We start from the raw sequence: 19,591 nt of genomic DNA, 5'->3' as shown, positions 1-19,591 counted from the left end.
TACCCGGAGGGATACAGTGTGAAAAGTCACAACTGTACTCCCACAAAGAGACTGAGTACGGCGTGTACGGCCACCCCGTATCCTCATACGTCTAGTCGGCAGGACCCCAACCCCTAACACAGAAGCGTGTTTAGGTGATCCGGATCTGTTCCTGGCCCCCGTCTCCCACCCACTCGTTCACCAGAGCCTGTCAGTGTTAGGAGGCGTGGACGTCCCGCAACGCAGAAAGTTCGGTCGTCTTACATTCCTGGATGGAGAGGTACACTTCTCTCCCTCTCTTCCGGCGGCGAAGAGGAGCTCAAATGAAGAAAACAGGGATCGAAGAAAGAAAAAAAATAAAATAAAATTTTTCCTCATTTAATTGTATGGATTGGAGTGTTGGGGCACTTTTAGACAATAGGTGCCTTTTTCCAGATGGAATGGGGCGCCAGGCTACCTTTTTGCAGTTCCTTCATGGCCTCCGTGCCGCTCCCCACTGCTCTGGCGGTCAAGGAAATTAATCTAGATACCGGCTTCTCTCAGGCCTAGTGTTTGGCATTGGCTCTGCTCCTTCTTCTCTGTATTCGGGCGGGCCCATCTCATCTCCCTTCTTCCTCCAGCCCCCTGGCGGTTAGCTCCGCCCACTCCCCCGGCCCCAGCTAAAACTAGTATATGGCCGCCATCTTTCTCCTTCCTTGGTTAATCATGTGATTGTTTGATAGGGCAGAATTACACTCTATTATGGGTTTCTATGACTAACAGCCATTTGGCTAATGTTTATTGTACATGAAACCAATGTCTTTGGTTTTATGTCCAATAAACATTAATTTTTTTAGATTATCCTTTTTGCATACCACTCTATTTTCATGCAGTTGGTCAGGTTGATCCCTTTGTATAAAATGTTGCCCTCTATTATCCAGTTGTATGGCAAGATAAAATTACCACCTCTCACACAAAAAACAAGCCTTCGTGGCTATGCGGAAGGAAAAATAAATAAAAGTTCTGGCTCTTAGAAGAACGCGATGATAAAAAAGGTGCAAATAACAAAAAAAAACCAAAAAACTAAGTGCAAAAAAAAAAGATACCTAAATAGACTGGTCGGGTTGGGGTGGAACAAGGGCATTTCAAAGTCCATGTAGTAAAATAGTGTGATAGAGAAAAAACGATTTTCAGTGCTTGATGGGTTATACTCTAAATGATTACGTACCTCCTTTGTTTTCAGAGGTATGTCTCCCAGATAAACTTTGTACATTTTGCTGATAATGGCCGGATCGTTCCAATCAATTAAGCTTCAAGATAAAGAAAATTAAAAATTAATAAATTAATACAAAAAAATGTTAATATATACACAAAAGGTTCACCGTTGGTTAACATGCATTCAAAATATAAGGGAACTGCAAAACAAATATCCATGTGCAAGTTCATAAAAGGAGACCTGTGACGGAGGAAGTTCCAAGGAGACACTTTGCTGTTTGTATCTTACCTCTGCTTACTCTTCAGCTCCAGATCTGCAGCAGTGGCCACGCCATGCCTAGTGTCACTGGAGGCGATGACCAGATGGATAACAGCTTCCAGCTCCGGCACCTGTTCTGCCTCTACAAACTTCACTATCCCAAGCTTGCACTGCAGGAACAGAACGGTAGCTTACATCACCGGAAGGAGGATTAGAGCAACACACATCACGCTACCATGATTAGATCATCCATGCAACAACAAGAAATCTAGATGTGCCCACCTTACTCTTTCCTTGCATTCACTATACCAATCAAAGTCATGGTAAAAAACTGAATACAATCTTGTACTATCCTGTAAAAATAATTTTTTGATGATTTTTTTTCCTTTATTTTTTACAATATTTTTTAGTCCCATTATGAGAATTAAACCTGTGATGGTCTGATCGCTTATACTATAAAGAGTTTATTCAGCTACAGCGAGTCTGAAAAAAAGAAACCCAAAAAGATTCAGGGATAACCCCTCTAAGGAAGGATATATATGAAAACATACAAAAACATTGGGACCAGTTACTGTGGTTCTCTATGTAGCAAGATATGTTATTCGTGGATTGGGATATCCATTCATGCATTAAGTTTGGACACACCTTCTCATTCAAAGAGTTTTCTTTATTTTCATGACTATGAAAATTGTAGATTCACTCTGAAGGCATCAAAACTATGAATTAACACATGTGGAATTATATAATTAACAAAAAAGTGTGAAACAACTGAAAACCACCATGGTTACTTTTACCGGTAGCCATTTTTTCCGGAACCCATGACAGCACACCTGAGAGAGGGATCCGCCCCGTCAGGACAGGAACCTACTGAAATATAAGGGGCGGCACCTCTCCCCCGCTTCAGTTGGTTACAGACCATGAGAGGACTTCCCGGTTAGTTACATGTTTATCCAACACCACATCACACAAATACACCCTACTAACGTGCACACTCATACGGTGAAAAAGGTGGGGGGATATACGGGTGCTGTCATGGGTTCCGGAAAAACCGGCTACCGGTAAGTAACCATGGTGGTTTTCCTTTCACCCATGACAGCACACCTGAGAGATTTTGGGAGACTTTGAACCACCTTAGGGAGGGACCACCGCTTGCAGCACCCTTCTACCAAAGGTTAAGTCAGCAGAGGAGGATAGATTTAAGTCTAAAGAAGGTTGATGGTGAGGCCCAGGTTGCGGCCTTACAAATTTGATCAATTGATACCTCTGCCTTTTCGGCCCAGGAGGTCGCCACGGCTCTGGTGGAATGAGCCTTGATGCCGTCAGGATTCGGAACACCACTAGCAGAGTAGGCTATACTAATGGCCTCTCTAATCCATCTGGCAATGGTCCCCTTTGACACTCCGTAACCCTTTCTGGCACCCTGAAAGGCTACGAATAGGGACTGGGACCTCCTCCACTGGCTAGTCACCGATATATATTCTAGCAGGGCCCTCCTAACATCCAATTTGTGGAATTTTTCCTCCCCTGGATTTTTTGGATTTTCACAGAAGGAGGGAAGGACAATTTCCTGACCCCGATGGAAATCTGATACTACCTTAGGTAGATACGCGGGGTCTGATTTTAACACAACCCTATCCTGATACACTTGGGTATAAGGTGGATTTACCGAGAGGGCCTGCAAGTCACTTACTCTACAGGCCGATGTAAGGGCAACTAATATAATCGTCTTCAGGGTGAGATATTTTATAGGCAGTTGTTGAACAGGCTCGAATGGCTCTTTTGTAAGGGCTTCTAACACCAGGTTTAGATCTCACGGGGCTATTTTTGGTAATGGGATAGGTATGGACCTATGGCAGGATTTAATGAACCTAGTTACCCATCTGTTTTCTGCCACGTTGCAGTTATATAGTGCGCCTAGTGCGGACACCTGAACTTTAAGGGTATTTACAACTAACCCCAGCTGTAATCTTGATTGTAAAAATTCCAAGATGGCTTTAATCGGAGGTTTCTGGTCTAACGGCTTCCCTAAGAACTGTAGGAACTTATTCCATGTTCTGCCACAGATATTAGTCGCTACTGGCTTTCTACTTTTTAACAGGGTGGCCACTAACCCCAGAGAGAACCCTCTATCCATTAGAAGCGACCTTTCAAATTCCACGCCGTCAGATGGAATCCCTTGACCTGTGCGTGGAATATTGGACCCTGAGTTAGCAGGTCTGGGATCTCCAGTAGGACCCATGGATCTGAGAGGGACATCATGTGCAACAGCGAGAACTAGGGTCTTTTTGGCCAGAACGGGGCTATTAGGATCACCCTGGCTTTATCTTTCCTGATTTTCCTCACAACTGTTGGGATCAGAGTCACCGGGGGAAACACATAGCTAGCCTGAAATTCCACGGAATTTGCAATGAGTCCACCACCCATGGCTTTTCTTTTGGGTTTAATGAACAGAACCTTTCCACTTGCCTGTTGTTTTTGTTGGCGAAGAGGTCTATCACCGGTTCCCCCAAAGTTGTACTATCTTCTGAAAAACTGACCGATTTAGAGCCCATTCCCCTTGCTTTAGTGTATTGCAGCTCAGGAAATAAGCTTCTATATTCTCCACCCCTTTTATATGCAGTGCCGTCAGAGAGAGTAGATGTTGTTCTGCTCTGTAAAAAATGTCGCTGGCTGCCTTCATTAGGGAGTGTGATCTTGTCCCCTCCTGGTGATTGATGTACGCCACTGTTACTCTGTTGTCCGACATGATACAGACATTGCGGCTGCTGAGGAAGGGAATAAAGATTCTTAGGGCTTTGCTCACTGCCCACAGTTCTCTCAAGTTGGAAGATGCGTTTTGCTCGAGGCCCCCAGGGCCCCATGACCCCTTAGGTGCGCTCCCCAGCCTGAGGAGCTCGCATCTGTCAGAATTATGTCGGTCACTGGTTTGTCCCATAGCATCCCTGACGTCAAGTTTGTCCTGTCTAACCACCATTTGAGAGTGTTTATGATCTCTAAGGAAAGCTCCAGCCTTCCTTCTAAACGCCCTTTCAGCGATTTTTGTGCTGACAGAATTTCCCCCTGAAGCTGTCAGGTGTGGAATTGTGCCCACCTGACCGCTGGGATACAGGCCGTCAGGGTGCCTAGCAAGGACATCGCGTTTCTCAGGGTCATGTAGGGCTGGTCTAGGGCCGCCAACGTCACGTTTCTCACCTTTTCTATCTTGTCCTCCGGAAGCAGACAGGTTTGTCGTTCTGAATCCAGGATAAACCCTAGAAAAGCCTGTTTCTTTAGGGGTCGTAACCTTGATTTTCTTATGTTTACCATCCACCCCAGTCTTTGTAGGGTGTCTGTTACTCGTTCCACCTGTACAGCGCAGTGGTCTTCTGAGCTGCTCACCTATTAGGAAGTCGTCCAAATAGGGTATTATGACCGTGTTGTGAATTCGGAGGAAGGCTGTCGTCTCCGCTGTGACTTTGGAAAACACTCTCGGGGCTATGGATATGCCGAATGGAAGGGCTCTGAATTGAAAATGCCTGAGATTGCCCTGGATGTAGAAAGCCACTCTAAGTATTTTTGATAAGCTGGGTGAATGGGGATGTGATAGTATGCATCCTTTAAATCAACTACGGCCATAAAACAATTGTGATGTAGCAGATTCATGGCTGTAGTTACCGACTCCATCTTGAAAGTTTGATTTTTTTATCCACTGATTGAGGCCTCTGAGATTTATGATTGTCCTGAATGACTGGTCCGTTTTTTTTTTTTTGTTTAATCAGGAAGAGGGGCGAGTAGAATCCCGTTTTCTCCTGTCCGCTCGGGACCTCGGAAAGAACGTGCTTGTCTAGCAGACTTAAGATTTCCGATTCCAAGGCCAACTGTTCTCGTATCACCTTCCTGACGGGGGTCGCGACAAATGATGCTCTCGGCTGATGTAAAAAAGGGATCTTGAGGCCTTCCCTTATGATGTTTAGGATCCAGGCATTGGAAGAGATGTCTTCCCAGGCCTGGGAAAAGAGCGTCAATCTCCCCCCTACCGGAATGCTGGCGTCACTGTGGGGATTTCTTGGAAGTTGAGGTGGCTCCTCCGAACATGAATCCGGACTCCTGTTTCCTCTTATCTTCCCATCTTCTCCTATCCCCCGGAGGACGGCCCCTGTTGAATTTTCCTCTCCGAAAGGGCGGCCTCCTCTGATCCGCTGGAAACCTGGGGAAGCCCTTCTGTCACTTGCCTTCTCTAAGATGTCATCTAGGTTTTTTCCAAATAAAAAATGACCATCACATGGGAGAGAGCACAGCTTAGCCTTAGACTGCATATCCCCTGGACAGCCCTTAAGCCATAATGCCCGCCTCGCGGCGTTTGATAATCCTGCTGCGCTAGATGTCAACCTTATGGAGTCGGCGGAAGTGTCGGCTAAAAAAGCTGCCGCCCCGTCTGCCAGTATCTTTTCTCTTGAGACTTTTAAAGCCAGTCTCTCTTCCAGCTGCTGCAGCCAAATCATTAAGGAACGTGCAGTGCAGGTACCGGCTTTAGTCCTCCTGCTGCTGCTTCCCATGTATGTCTTAAATAGGAACCCGCTTTTTTATCTAGCGGGTCCCTAAGCACCCCTGAATCTTCCAGGGGCAGGGCCGATTTTTTGGATGACCTGGACACCGCCGCATCAATCTTTGGGACTTTGTCCCATATATCTGTGTCCTTATGTTCAAAAGGGGTGCCTCCTTTTCCAGGAGGAAGGGCGGGCTCCTGACCTCTCAGGCTTCCTCCATTCTCTCTCAATGAGTGCTTGGACTTTCTCATTGACTGGAAAGGTCCGTTTCCTTCTTTCCTGTAGTCCCACGAACATGACATCCTCCAGGAACTTAGCTGTCTTTTCCTCCTGTGGGCCCATTGTTACTCTGATGGCCTTGAGGAGAGCATCCATATCCTTTATTGGAAAACACTGTTTGCCACCCGTGTCACTATCTGAGGAGGATGAGGATGGGTGTTCGGCCTGAGATAAGGCTGAGGAAGAATCTGAGAAAGAGCTAGGGGGATCTTTCCTACTCTTTTTCCCTTTCTTTAACAATACTTTAAGCGAACCTTCCACCTCTGACCGGATAACCGATCTAAGGTTGGTTGCATAGCTAGGCGCTTCCTCCGCCATGGTTTGCTGGATGCAGCTGGTGCAAAGGTCCTTCTGCCAGTCTCTTGCTAGGGGGCTTCTACATATGGCACAATCTCTATTGTTCCTCTTGCTCCCTGCTTTTTTGGGCTTTTCCTAAGGAATTTAACACAAAAGAAGAAACCTATTAAACACCTTACTAACATTCACGAACATCACTCACCATCCGTAATCAAGGGTACCGGACTCGGAGGCTGTGGAGGAGCACGTGACCTGCGCTCTCTGAACATCCAGGAGTCACCCGACCTGTGGCTGGGGGTGACTGCTGCTTTTGCCGCTTGAACGGCTGCCATGCTTTTGAGCCGAGGGTTGTGACGGAGGCAGAGACGGTGGAGACGGCGACCTTTCCTGCTCTGAGCCATGCTGACGTCTTTCTTCTTTAAATAGCTCCGGTCCTGGTGAGCGTCTTCCCCCTCCCCCCTGCGACCGCCGGCCGCACGCTACAGTTCTATGCGGCCGGTGTCACACCAGGCGCCATATTGCCGTCGCTCTGCTGACGCCCCCAGCTCTCCCACGCTACGCGTTCTGAGGGAGACAGCCCGGGGGCACGCGTGAGGGGAGGGAGGCGCGGTGGAGCGCCCCGGAGTTAGAGGCCGCCAGCCGCGCCCGCACAAACCCGGAGCCCCAAGGAGTTCCCGGGGACTGCGCTACCAGGCACCCGACGGCAGGCGCTACAGGTGAGATGACCCGTTTTTCCCGTGCCGGGACGGGCCTGGGTCCTTTCCATCCATGACAGGCACCGCCGCTGTCAGTCTGGGATTCCCTTCCAGGACAGGAACCCAACTGAAGCGTGGGAGAGGTGCCGCCCCTTATATTTCAGTAGGTTCCTGTCCTGGCGGGGCGGATCCCTCTCGCAGGTGTGGTGTCATGGGTGAAGGGAAAATATGTCTTATATTCTAGGTTCTTCAAGGTAGCCACCTTTTGCTTTGATTAGTGCTTTGCACACTCTTGGCATTCTCTTGATGAGCTTCAAGAGGTAGTCACCGGAAATGGTCTTCCAACAGTCTTGAAGGAGTTCCCAGAGATCCTTAGCACTTGTTGGCCCTTTTGCCTTCACTCTGCGGTCCAGCTCACCCTAAACCATCTCGATTGAGTTCAGGTCTGGTGACTGTGGAGGCCAGGTCATCTGGCGTAGCACCCAATCATTCTCCTTCTTGGTCAAATAGCCCTTTACACAGCCTGGAGATGTGTTTGGGGTCATTGTCCTGTTGAAAAATAAATGATGGTCCAACTAAACGCAAACCGGATGGAATAGCATGCCGCTGCAAGATGCTGTGATAGCCATGCTGGTTCAGGATGCCTTTAATTTTGAATAAATCCCCAACAGTGTCACCAGCAAAGCACCCCCACACCATCACACCTCCTCCTCCATGCTTCACGGTGGGTCGAGTCCATCCGTTCACTTTTTCTGCGTCGCACAAAGACGGTGGTTGGAACCAAAGATCTCAAATTTGGACTCATCAGACCAAGCACAGATTTCCACTGGTCTAATGTCCATTCCTTGTGTTCTTTAGCCCAAACAAGTCTCTTCTGCTTGTTGCCTGTCCTTAGCAGTGGTTCCCTAGCAGCTATTTTACCATGAAGGCCTGCTGCACAAAGTCTCTTCTTAACAGTTAAATTAACTAAAATTACTAACTACCTACTTACAGCCAAAGCAAACGGACAATACTCTATACTCTTCCTTCTAGACCTGTCCTCTGCATTCGACACAGTTGACCACTGCCTCCTACTACAGATCCTCTCCTCCTTTGGCATCAAAGACCTCGCCCTATCCTGGATCTCCTCATACCTTTCAAACCGCACATTCAGCGTCTCCCACTCCCACACTACCTCCTCATCCCACCCTCTCTCTGTTGGAGTCCCCCAAGGCTCTGTTCTAGGACCCCTACTCTTCTCAATTTATACCCTTGGCCTGGGTCAACACAAAGTCCCATGGATTCCAGTACCACCTTTATGCTGATGACACTCAGATCTACCTCTCTGGCCCAGACGTCACCTCTCTGCTGTCCAGAATCCCGGAGTGTCTATCAGCCATATCATCCTTCCTCTCCTCTCGCTTCCTCAAGCTCAATGTGGACAAATCTGAACTCATCATCTTTCCTCCATCTCACAGATCCTCCTTACCTGACCTAGCTATCACAATTAATGACATCACGCTTTCCCCAGTACCGGAAGTCCGCTGCCTCGGAGTAACCCTTGATTCTGCCCTGTCCTTTAAACCACACATCCAAGCTCTTGCTACCTCCTGTCGCCTCCAGCTCAAAAATATTTCCAGAATCTGTCCTTTCCTCAACCCTCAATCTACTAAAATCCTTGTGCACGCCCTCATCATCTCCCGCCTCGACTACTGCAACATCCTTTTCTGTGGTCTCCCTGCTAACACCCTCAAACCTCTCCAGTCCATCCTTAACTCTGCTGCCCTACTAATTCATCTCTCTCCTCTACACTCCTCCGCTTCTCCCCTCTGCAAATCTCTTCACTGGCTTCCATTCCCTCAGCGTATCTAGTTCAAATTACTAATACTGACCTACAAGGCCATCTATAACCTGTCTCCTCCATATGTCTCTGAACTAATCTCCCGATACCTTCCCTCACATAATCTACGGTCATCCCAAGACCTCCTTCTCTCCTCCACACTTATTCGCTCCTCACCCAACCGTCTCCAAGACTTCTACCGAATAGCCCCCATCCTCTGGAATTCTTTGCCCCAACATGTCCGACTATCAACCACATTCTAATCCTTCAGACGGAACCTGAAAACCCACCTCTTCAAGAAAGCCTACAGCGTGCAATGACCCCGCTACCTCCTCACCACTACTGGAGATATCACCTCAACCAACACCGGAACTGCTGCAACCCACCAACCTACTGTCTCCTTCCCCACCAATCTGTAGCATGGAAGCCCGAAAGGGCAGGGTCCTCTCCCCTCTGTATCAGTCTGTCACTGTAAGTTTGTTTACTGTAAGTGATATCTGTAATTTGTATGTAACCCCTTCTTATGTACAGCACCATGGAATCAATGGTGCTATATAAATAATAATAATAACAACAGTTGTTGTAGAGATGTGTCTGCTGCTAGAACTCTGTATGGCATTAACCTGGTCTCTAATCTGAGCTGCTGTTAACCTGCGATTTCTGAGGCTGGTGACTCGGATGAACTTATCCTCCGCAGCAGAGGTGACTCTTGGTCTTCCTTTCCTGAGGCGGTCCTCATGTGAGCCAGTTTCTTTGTAGCACTTGATGGTTTTTGCCACTGCACTTTGGGACACTTTCAAAGTTTTCCCAATTTTTCAGCCTGACTGACCTTCATTTCTTAAAGTAATGATGGCCACTCATTTTTCTTTACTTAGCTGCTTTTTTCTTACCATAATACAAATTATAACAGTCTATTCAGTAGGACTATCAGCTGTGTATCCACCAGACTTCTGCACAACACAACTGATGGTCCCAACCCCATTTATAAGGCAAGAAATCTCACTTATTAAACCTGACAGGGCACACCTGTGACGTGAAAACCATTTCCTGTGACAACCTCTTGAAGCTCATCAAGAGAATGCAAAGAGTGTGCAAAGCAGTAATCAAAGCAAAAGGTTACTTTGAAGAACCTAGAATATAAGACATTTTCAGTTGTTTCACACTTTTTTGTTAACTATATAATTCCACATGTGTTAATTCATAGTTTTGATGCCTTCAGAGTGAATCTACAATTTTCATTGTCATCAAAATAAAGAAAACTCTTTGAATGAGAAGGTGTGTCCAAACTTTTGGTCTGTACTGTACGTGTCATTGATGATAACAACATATTATAAGCATGGACAGCTTAATGAGGCTGTCTGGTTCCTGTCTTCTGATGAAAGACTGCAGTCATTCTATGTGACTGCAGACTTCTGAATCCCTACAGCATGCACAACGTACACGGTCAGGATTCTCCGGTCTTGGTGATAAGAGCAGGTGATCACATGAGCGCACGTATGTGGTTTTCATACAGGTGCTCACGTGCCAACTAGAAATACTCGGGCTCGTCAATCAATTGAATTGAGTGAGGCAGTGCACATCTAGTCTGTGCATGACCGCATGTAAGCAAATCGCATACTTGTGGTCACGTGACCACCCATTCTCACCGGCAACACCGGAAAATCCTGGCAGCATGCACTGCGCATACTGTAAGGATTCAAAAGTCACAGAGTGCCTGCAGACTTTCATTGGTAATGAAATATTTAATGAATAAAACTAAAATTGGTGAATTCTGGATTGCCCCGAAGTAAGGAAACAAATCTACGTCTGCTAAGAGCTGTCGTAGATTTGTACCAAAATTTGTACCATTTTCTGGCTTAATAAATCTCTGTCTGAACGTTATTGTCCAAGCTTATTTCAGGTACTACTTTTAAACATTTGGCGAGCCAAACGCAAAAAAAGTAAGTTTTGTGCAAACTGAGCCCTTCTGTACGTTTCTGCACAAGTGGCAACTTTATGAAGCTCAGGTTACACTGATGAAAATATGCAGACCAGAGTACAGAAATTTAAGATCAAGAACCAGTATTACACCCAAACTGTGCCATATTAGTTCAGTCTGTGTACATGACATATTCTTACACAGTATGTGAAGAGGTTACTTGAAGTACCTGTTCTAGTTGCTCTGCTGTCCATGGATTGTCTCCCACAACTCGCTTTGCTGCATAAAAGCTTAAGCCAGGTGGAGGCTGAGGAATTCCCACGCCACCTGTCCCCCCTGATGAAGAGCCTTGACCAGATGGGGCACTCTGGCGATTCTGGGGTTCATTCAACACAAATCTAGGAAAATCAAGAATTTAGTGTGGCATTAGCTATGTTTACAGTGCATAGAAGAATCAAAAAGTCCAATAGGTAAAAGATAATCTTTATGTTCCTAACACAACAAATGGAGAAATATTTTACCCATAAGGCATCAGGAGAACATCCAACATAAAGTCCAAAAGCAGCTGAACAGTCTTTGGTTTTTCTGCAAGGTTAAATATTGTTGTGGACTTGGAGGATTCGCTTGAATACTTCATATGATATAGGGCTGGTATCAGGAGATGTATTAAACTGTAAAAGATTTCAAAGACAAAAAAAAAAAATAAGCTAAAAAATCTATTCTGTAATTTATTATCAACAAGAGCTTAATAATCTAAACCTTACGTAAAAATGTTAACAGTATGCTGGCTAACAGGGTGTGTTCACTACTGGACAGCCTCTTAAATGCTAATGGGCTTGCCCAGTAGTTTATATTGGTGGCCTACTCTTTGAATAGGTCATCAATATCAGATTAGTGGAGGTGCAACACCAGGCAACCTTGCCAATCAGCTGTTCCTGCTTACGGCGGTGGCAGGATATGCTCAGTTGTGTAGCGGAACTACAATACTTGGTCAGATCCATGCATATTGATCTGAATAAAGTTTCGTCTGCTGTACTCGGGGTATTGCAAATCCAGGCCTAATCAGAACTAATTAGTAGCTAATGGCAGATCTGCAGTACCCAGGAGCAACCACTACAAAGTTGACGGAGATGTGTAGTTCCACTCCTTAACTGAGAACATCTGGCTGACTTTGTGCCATGAACAGCTGATTGGTGGATGTTGAACCCCATGAATCTGATAATGATTACATATACTAAGAAAAAGCCATCAGTTTGAACTCCAATAAACATCTTTAATTCTGAAAACTCTTCATTATATAAAAAATAAGATTTATTTGATAAAACATTCATAAATTAAATCCATCAACAAACTATTAGTATTTACTGTAATAGTGTCAATTCACCCTCAACCTCTAATATTACACTGAGGAGTCAAATAAATGATTCCATTGTAGGGGCCCTGTAAATGGCTGTCTTAAGATTGGAGAAGCTCTCCAATAATCTGATAGTAAGAATTTATTTAAGTAGACAAGAAGAGATAAAACCTAACATACCTGTCTTGCTGGGGTTGAGGCTTGCCCTCCATAGCAGTTAGGAGACTTGGTGCTAGTTCACACTGCTTCTCCATCGGCAGGCGAGGGTATCCCATTTTTATGTAGATTATTGTAAAGTTCTAAAACGAAATATATGCAAAAATCTTTTGTTAGCCGGTAAATCTACAATATAATATGCTTTTCCGGAGACACAATGCAACATTTGATTTGTACAATTCTATTTAGAAATGATAACCCAGCAAAATTTGTCAGTTCAAGAATTTTTTTCCCTCCTAAATATTCCATGATCAACTAGGAGTGGAGTTATTAAAAAGTAGAAACATTTATGAAATGCAGCAACTCAGCCACAAAGTGCAGAATGTTAGGCATGATTTCCATAGACCGCAATGCACGGAACGGCCACGGGCTCCTGACCTGATCTTGACAACCTCATTTATGCCCGCGGCCCTTTGGGCTGAACTAAAACACCAATGAGACAGGCCCTCTTCTCCAACACCAGGGTCTGATCTCACAAATGCTTTATCGGATGAAGGGGTGAAACTTTCAACAGACACACTTCGAAATCTTGCACAAAGCCTTCTCAGAAAAGAAAAAAGTGGAAGCTGTTATGGCAGCAAAATGAGGACCAACTCCATATTAATTTTCCTGGATTTAGAAAACGAGGTCTTAAAAGCTCCTGTTGCCATAATCTATATTGTAGGTGTCCCAATCTGTTTGCTTGTAGATTTGTGGTTCATGTGCAATGGTAATAAATGTAATTACGGTACTTTGCTTTCCAATTCACAGTCAAACAAAAATTGATAAAATGTCCTTAGCCTTACTAACCCCCCAAAAAACAAAATGGGGTGACAATATTTGTTATAACCATATAAACCCTTTAAATTGTCACAACGAACACTCTGTATATACCCACCGTAACAAAAGAGACAGCAGCTGGGTCTTGGTACTGGACTAAAAGGGTCTCCACAGGCAACTGTATTTTTGACCGACTCTTTATCCTTTTGTTCAAATGAACAAGTAACTCCATAACCTAGGAGAAAGAAGAAATAGAAGAAAGTTGGCTTTCTTATTGAGAGTATAAGGCATTTAAAGGGGTTGTCTGGACTTAAACATTGATGGCCTATCCTTAGGATAGGTCATCAATGTCTGATCGGTGGGGGTGTGACACCTGGCACCTCCACTGATCAGCTGTCCCAGGTATTGGCTGGAACTACTTAGTTACAGAGCTCAAACACAAACAGAGAGCACAGAATGACAATTGTGCAGAAATATCCTGCAGTAAAACATATAACAGCAGTCAGCAAGTGCTGATGAAAAGATGATAACAAATACAGGGTATTTAGTTGATAAGTTTTTTTGCAAAAAATGTATACCAAGCTGCTCCACCGCGTCAAGGTAACCCTATTGAATACATTTTAGGGATGTATTGCAAGACTGACTCCCATTGAACATCCGATATGTCTCCCAAGTCCGCAATCCACCTAACTTTGTCCTTCACCGGATGTCTGTTCAAAAACGTGTCAACCAATCCCTTGTAAATAAGTGTTATAAAACCCCTAGTACACCTCTGTGCCCCAAGTATACAAACTGTCCCTCTGTATCATTATCGGTGATCTTCTCCACTGCTTATGAAATGCATGTCGCAGCTGCAGGTACTGGTAGAACATACATTTAGGTCCATATACATTTGGACAGAGACAACATCTTTCTAATTTTGGTTCTAGACATTACCACAATGAATTTTAAACAAAACAATTCAGATGCAGTTGAAGTTCAGACTTTCAGCTTTCATTTGAGGGTATCCACATTAAAATTGAATGAAGGGTTTAGGAGTTTCAGCTCCATAACATGTGCCACCCTGTTTTTAAAGGGACCAAAAGTAATTGGACAATTGACTCCAATGCTATTTCATGGTCAGGTGTGGGCAATCCCTTCGTTATGTCATTCTCAATTAAGCAGATAAGCCGGATTACTTACTGGTAATGCTATTTTAACCCCTTAAGCCCCAAGGGTGGTTTGCACGTTCATGACCGGGCCAATTTTTACAATTCTGACCACTGTCCCTTTATGAGGTAATAACTCTGAAACGCTTCCATGGATCCCGGTGATTCTGACATTGTTTTCTCGTGACATATTGTACTTCATGTTAGTGGTAAAATTTCATTCAAATAACTTGCGCTTATTTGTGAAAAAAACGGAAATTTTGCGAAAATTTTGAAAATTTCGCAATTTTCCAACTTTGAATTTTTATGCCCTTAAATCACAGAGATACGGCACACAAAAAACTTGATAAGTAACATTTCCCACGTTTACTTTACATCAGCACAATTTTGGAACCAAAATTTTTTGTTAGGAAGTTATAAGGGTTAAAAGTTGACCAGCGATTTCTCATTTTTGCAACACCATTTTATTTTTACGGACCACATCACATTTGAAGCCACTTTGAGGGGTCTATATGATAGAAAATACCCAAAAGTGACACCATTCTAAAAACTACATCCCTTAAGGTGCTCAAAACCACATTCAAGAAGTTTATTAACCCTTTAGGTGCGTCACAGGAATTTTTAGAATATTTAAAAAAAAAAAAATGAACATTTAACTTTTTTTCACAAAAAAATAATTCAGGTTCAATTTTTTTTATTTTACCAAGGGTAACAGGAGAAATTGGACTGCAAAATTTATTGTGCAATTTGTAATGAGTACGCTGATACCTGATATGTGGGGGGGAACCACTGTTTCGGCGTATGACTGAGCTCAGAAGGGAAGGAGCGCCGTTTGACTTTTTCAATGCAAAATTGGCTGGAATTCTGATCGGACGCCATGTCACGTTTGGAGAGCCCCTGATGTACCTAAACAGTGGAAACCCCCCACAAGTGACCCCATTTTGGAAACTAGACCCCCCAAGGAACTTATCTAAATATGTGGTGAGAACTCTGAACCCACAAGGGCTTCACAGAAGTTTATAACGTACAGCGGTACAATTAAAAAATCATATTTTTTTCCACAAAAATGATCTTTTCACCCCCAATTTTTATTTTCCCAAGGGTAACAGGACCCTAAAAGTTAATGTGCAATTTGTCGTGAGTGGGGGTAAACCACTATTTGAGCGCATGGCAGAGCTCGGAAGGGAAGCAGCGCTATTTGACGTTTTTGGCTGGAATTGAGATCGGACATCATGTCGCGTTTGGAGAGCCCCTGATGTACCAAAACAGGGGAAACCCCCACAAATGACACCATTTTGGAAACTAGACCCCCAAGGAACTTATCTAGATGTGTTGTGAGCACTTTGACCCCTCCAGTGCTTCACAGAAGTTTATAACGCCCGGGCGTGAAAATAAAAAAAAAAAATCGTATTTTTTCCACAAACATGATCTTTTAGTCCCCATTTTTTTATTTTCCCAAGGGTACCAGGAGAAAATGGACCCCAAAAGTTGTTGTCCAATTTGTCCTGAGTACGCTGACACCCCATGTGTGGGAGAAAACTACTGTATGGACACACGTCGGGGATCGGAAGGGAAGTAGTGACGTTTTGGAATGCAGACTTTGATGGAATGGTCTGCGGGTGTCATGTTGCCTTTGAAGAGCCCCTATTGTACCTAAACAGTGGAAACCCCCCACAAATGTCCCCATTTTGGAAACTAGACCCCCCCGGAACTTATCTAGATGTGTTGAGCACTTTGAACCCCCAAGTGCTTCACAGAAGTTTATAACTCCCGGACGTGAAAATAAAAAAATCATTTTTTTTCCACAAAAATGATATTTTTGCCCCCAATTTTTTATTTTCCTAAGGGTAACAGGAGAAATTGGACCCCAAAAGTTGTTTTGCAATTTGTCCTGAGTAGGCCGATACCCCATATGTGGGGGTAAAACACTGTTTGGGTGCATGGCAGAGCTTGGAAGGGAAGGAACACCATTTGACTTTTTCAACTCAGAATTGGCTGGAATTGAGATCAGACGCCATGTTGCATTTGGAGAGCACCTGATGTGCCCAAACAGTGGAAACCCCCCAATTATAACTCCAACCCTAACCCTAATCTCAGCCCTAACCCTAGCCCTAACGGGAAAATGGAAATACATTTTCTTTTGATTTTATTATTTTTCTTTAACTAAGGGGGTGATAACAGGGGGTTTGATTTACTAATTATGGCGGTTTTGATGTTTGGCAGCTGTCACACGCTAAAAGACGCTTTTTATTGTAAAAATAGTTTTTGCATCACCACATATTGAGAGCTATAATTTTTCTGTATTTTGACCCACCGAGTTATGTGAGGTCTTATATTTTGCGGGACGAGTTGACGTTTTTATTGGTACCATTTTCGGGCACGTGACATTTTTTGATCGCTTTTTATTCTGATTTTTGGGACGCAGAATGAACAAAAACCAGCGTTTCATGAATTTCTTTTGGGGGGGTGCGTTTACACAGTTCCACGTGCGATAAAATTGATAAAGCCCTTTTATTCTTCGGGTCAGTACGGTTACAGCGATTCCTCATTTAGGTCGTTTTTTATGTTTTGTCGGTTTTATGTAATGAAAACTATTTTATATAAAAAAATAATTATTTTTGCATCACTTTATTCTGCGAGCTATAACTTTTTTATTTTTTCGCTGATGACGCTGTATTGCGGCTCATTTTTTGCGGGACAAGATGACGTTTTCAACGGTACCATGGATATTTATATGCGTCTTTTTGATCGAGCGTTATTGCACTTTTTGTTCGGCGGTATGATAAATCATTTTTGCTTCGTTTTTTATTTCTATTTTTTAAGGGGTTCGCTAAAGGGGTTAGCTAATGGGACAGTTTTATAGGGCAGGTCGTTACGGACGCGGCGATACCAAATATGTGTACTTTTATTGTTTGTTTTTTTTATTTCCAAAAAATGAATTTATTGGGGGAATATTTTTTTTTTTTTTAATTTATTTGGCGATTTTTTTTTAATTATTTTAACACTTTTTTTTTTAACTTTATTACATTGTCCCAGGTGGGACATCACTGTCCTGTGACAGATCGCTGATCTGTCACATCACAGATCACTGTGACAGATCAGCAATCTGTCACAGGCAGTGCAGCAGACTTCCTCATGCCTGCGCTTTGCAGGCACTGAGGAAGCCGGCTCCCTGCAGGCCCCCGAAGGTCCCCGTCGCCATCTTGGATTCGGGGGCCTGCAGGGAAGGAGCCCCCCGCAGCAGCGCTGCACATTGCGCTGCCATGGGGGGCTCAGGGAAGCACGGAGGGAGCCCTCTTCCTGCCGATGCTTCCCTTTAACCCCCGATACACCGCAATAGTGTTTGATCGTGGTGTGCAATGGGTTAACGTGTCGGGGGCAGTCCGTGACCGCCCCTGACACACTGTGTCGGGTGTCAGCTGTGATAATCAGCTGACACCAGGCCGCGATCACCGGCGCTCACCATGTGGGCGCCGCTGATCGCTATGACGTACTATCCCGTCCCTGGGAATTAAGTCCCAGGGCACATGGACGGGATAGTACGTCTCATGGCAAAAAAGGGTTAATGAGTCCACGACAGCACCCACTGGAGGTATCGGATCCGCCCCATTTGGAACAGGAAACCCTACAGAAAGATAAAAGGGGGGATAAAAGGGGGCGGTCCGCCTTTCCTCCTCAGTTGTATTTCAGAGTACCAGGAGGACCGCCAAGGGTTAGGCAATGTCTTTGTACTTCTAAATTTTTACTTATTCATCTTTAGCAGATACATTTTACTATTGATATCTTAGTAGGGAGGGAAGTGAGCGGGTGCTGTCGTGGACTCATTAAAAGAGCATTACCGGTAAGTAATCCGGCTTTTACCCTTCGCCACGACACCACCCACTGGAGAGATTCCAGAGACCATCACCTGGGTGGGATCACCGTGCCAAGGACAGTCCTGCCAAAGCTTAGGTCTGAAGTAGATGAAAGGTCAAGTCTATAGTGATTATAGAAGGTAGAAGGGGTTGACCAAATTGCCGCCTCGATTGGAACATCTCCTCTCTCGGCCCAGGAGGCTGCCACTGCTCTGGTGGAGTGTGCTCTGATGTTCTCTGGAGGATCTTCATTTTTCACGGGGTAGGCTAAGCGAATGGCATCCCTGATCCATCGGGATATGGTGCTCTTCGTGACTCCGTACCCTTTTTTACAGCCCTGAAAAGATATGAACAGAGCCCTACACTGCCTCCAGCTCCTAGACTTCTCAAAATATTTTAGGACAGTTCTTTTAACGTCCAAAGTGTGGAATTTCTGCTCCTCCGGAGTGGAGGGATCTCCAAAGAAGGTCGGGAGGAGTATTTCTTGAGATCTATGGAATTTTGTTGATACCTTAGGCAGGTATGAGGGGTCTGGTTTTAATATTAACCTATCCTGGTATATCTGGAAAAAGGGTGGGTCTATGGATAGAGCCTGAATATCACTCTCTCCTAGCAGACGTTAGTGCTACTAAGAGGGCCGTCTTGAGTGACAAGCATTTCAGGGATATTGTGTCTATTGGTTCGAAGGGCTCTTCCATAAGGGCGTCTAAGACCAGATTTAAGTCCCATGCAGGGATTGCAGGTATGCTAACTGGAGTCATTCGCTCGCAAGCTGTGATAAATCATGATATCCACTTATTTCCCGCTATATTGTGGCCTTACAGTGCCCCTAATGTGGACACTTGGACTTTTAGCGTGTTTACCGCCAGGCCCAAGTCCTTCCCTTTCTGTAGAAATTCCAAGATAGGAACTATCGGAATTTCTGTGGTATGAGGGGCTGTATGAAACTGCAGGAATTTTTTTCCATATTCTTGCATAAATCTGGGTAGTGGACTGTTTCCTGCTCTGAAGGAGCGTAGCAATCAGAGTCTCAGAAAACCCTCTTGATCTTAGTTGCTGCCTCTCAAATTCCACGCTGTCAAGTGTAAATTGTCCACCTGGGGGTGGAAAAACGGGCCCTGGGAGAGTAGGTTGGGAATCCAAGGATCTGACACCGACATGGTTCGTAGCCATGAGAACCACGGTCTCTTGGGCCAGAATGGTGCTATCAAAATTACTCTCGCCTTGTCCTCTCTGATCTTCCGAATGACCTGTGGTAGGAGGATTATCGGAGGGAAGGTATATGCCAGGTTGA

The 19,591-nt window shown here is 44.7% G+C and overlaps 1 protein-coding gene across 1 annotated transcript in view; it reads right to left on the bottom strand.

Annotated features, from left to right (window-relative positions):
• ECPAS (Ecm29 proteasome adaptor and scaffold) overlaps positions 1 to 19,591 on the bottom strand; it is a 229,006-nt gene that overhangs the window by 170,448 nt on the left and 38,967 nt on the right. Inside the window, exons 3-8 of the mRNA XM_073549708.1 lie at positions 13,414 to 13,530; positions 12,501 to 12,619; positions 11,488 to 11,637; positions 11,196 to 11,364; positions 1,463 to 1,602; positions 1,187 to 1,268 (exon numbers count right to left, since the gene is read on the bottom strand). Coding sequence (XP_073405809.1) covers positions 1,187 to 1,268; positions 1,463 to 1,602; positions 11,196 to 11,364; positions 11,488 to 11,637; positions 12,501 to 12,619; positions 13,414 to 13,530 — 777 coding nt within the window. The remainder of the gene's footprint in view (positions 1 to 1,186; positions 1,269 to 1,462; positions 1,603 to 11,195; positions 11,365 to 11,487; positions 11,638 to 12,500; positions 12,620 to 13,413; positions 13,531 to 19,591) is intronic.

Source organism: Dendrobates tinctorius, unplaced genomic scaffold (genome assembly GCF_039654945.1).
Source record: "Dendrobates tinctorius isolate UK_male_01 unplaced genomic scaffold, ASM3965494v1 ptg000160l, whole genome shotgun sequence".
Classification (NCBI taxonomy): domain Eukaryota; kingdom Metazoa; phylum Chordata; class Amphibia; order Anura; family Dendrobatidae; genus Dendrobates; species Dendrobates tinctorius.
The sequence above is the reverse complement of the archived record's forward strand: the minus strand, read 5'-3'. Positions and strand labels throughout refer to the sequence as shown.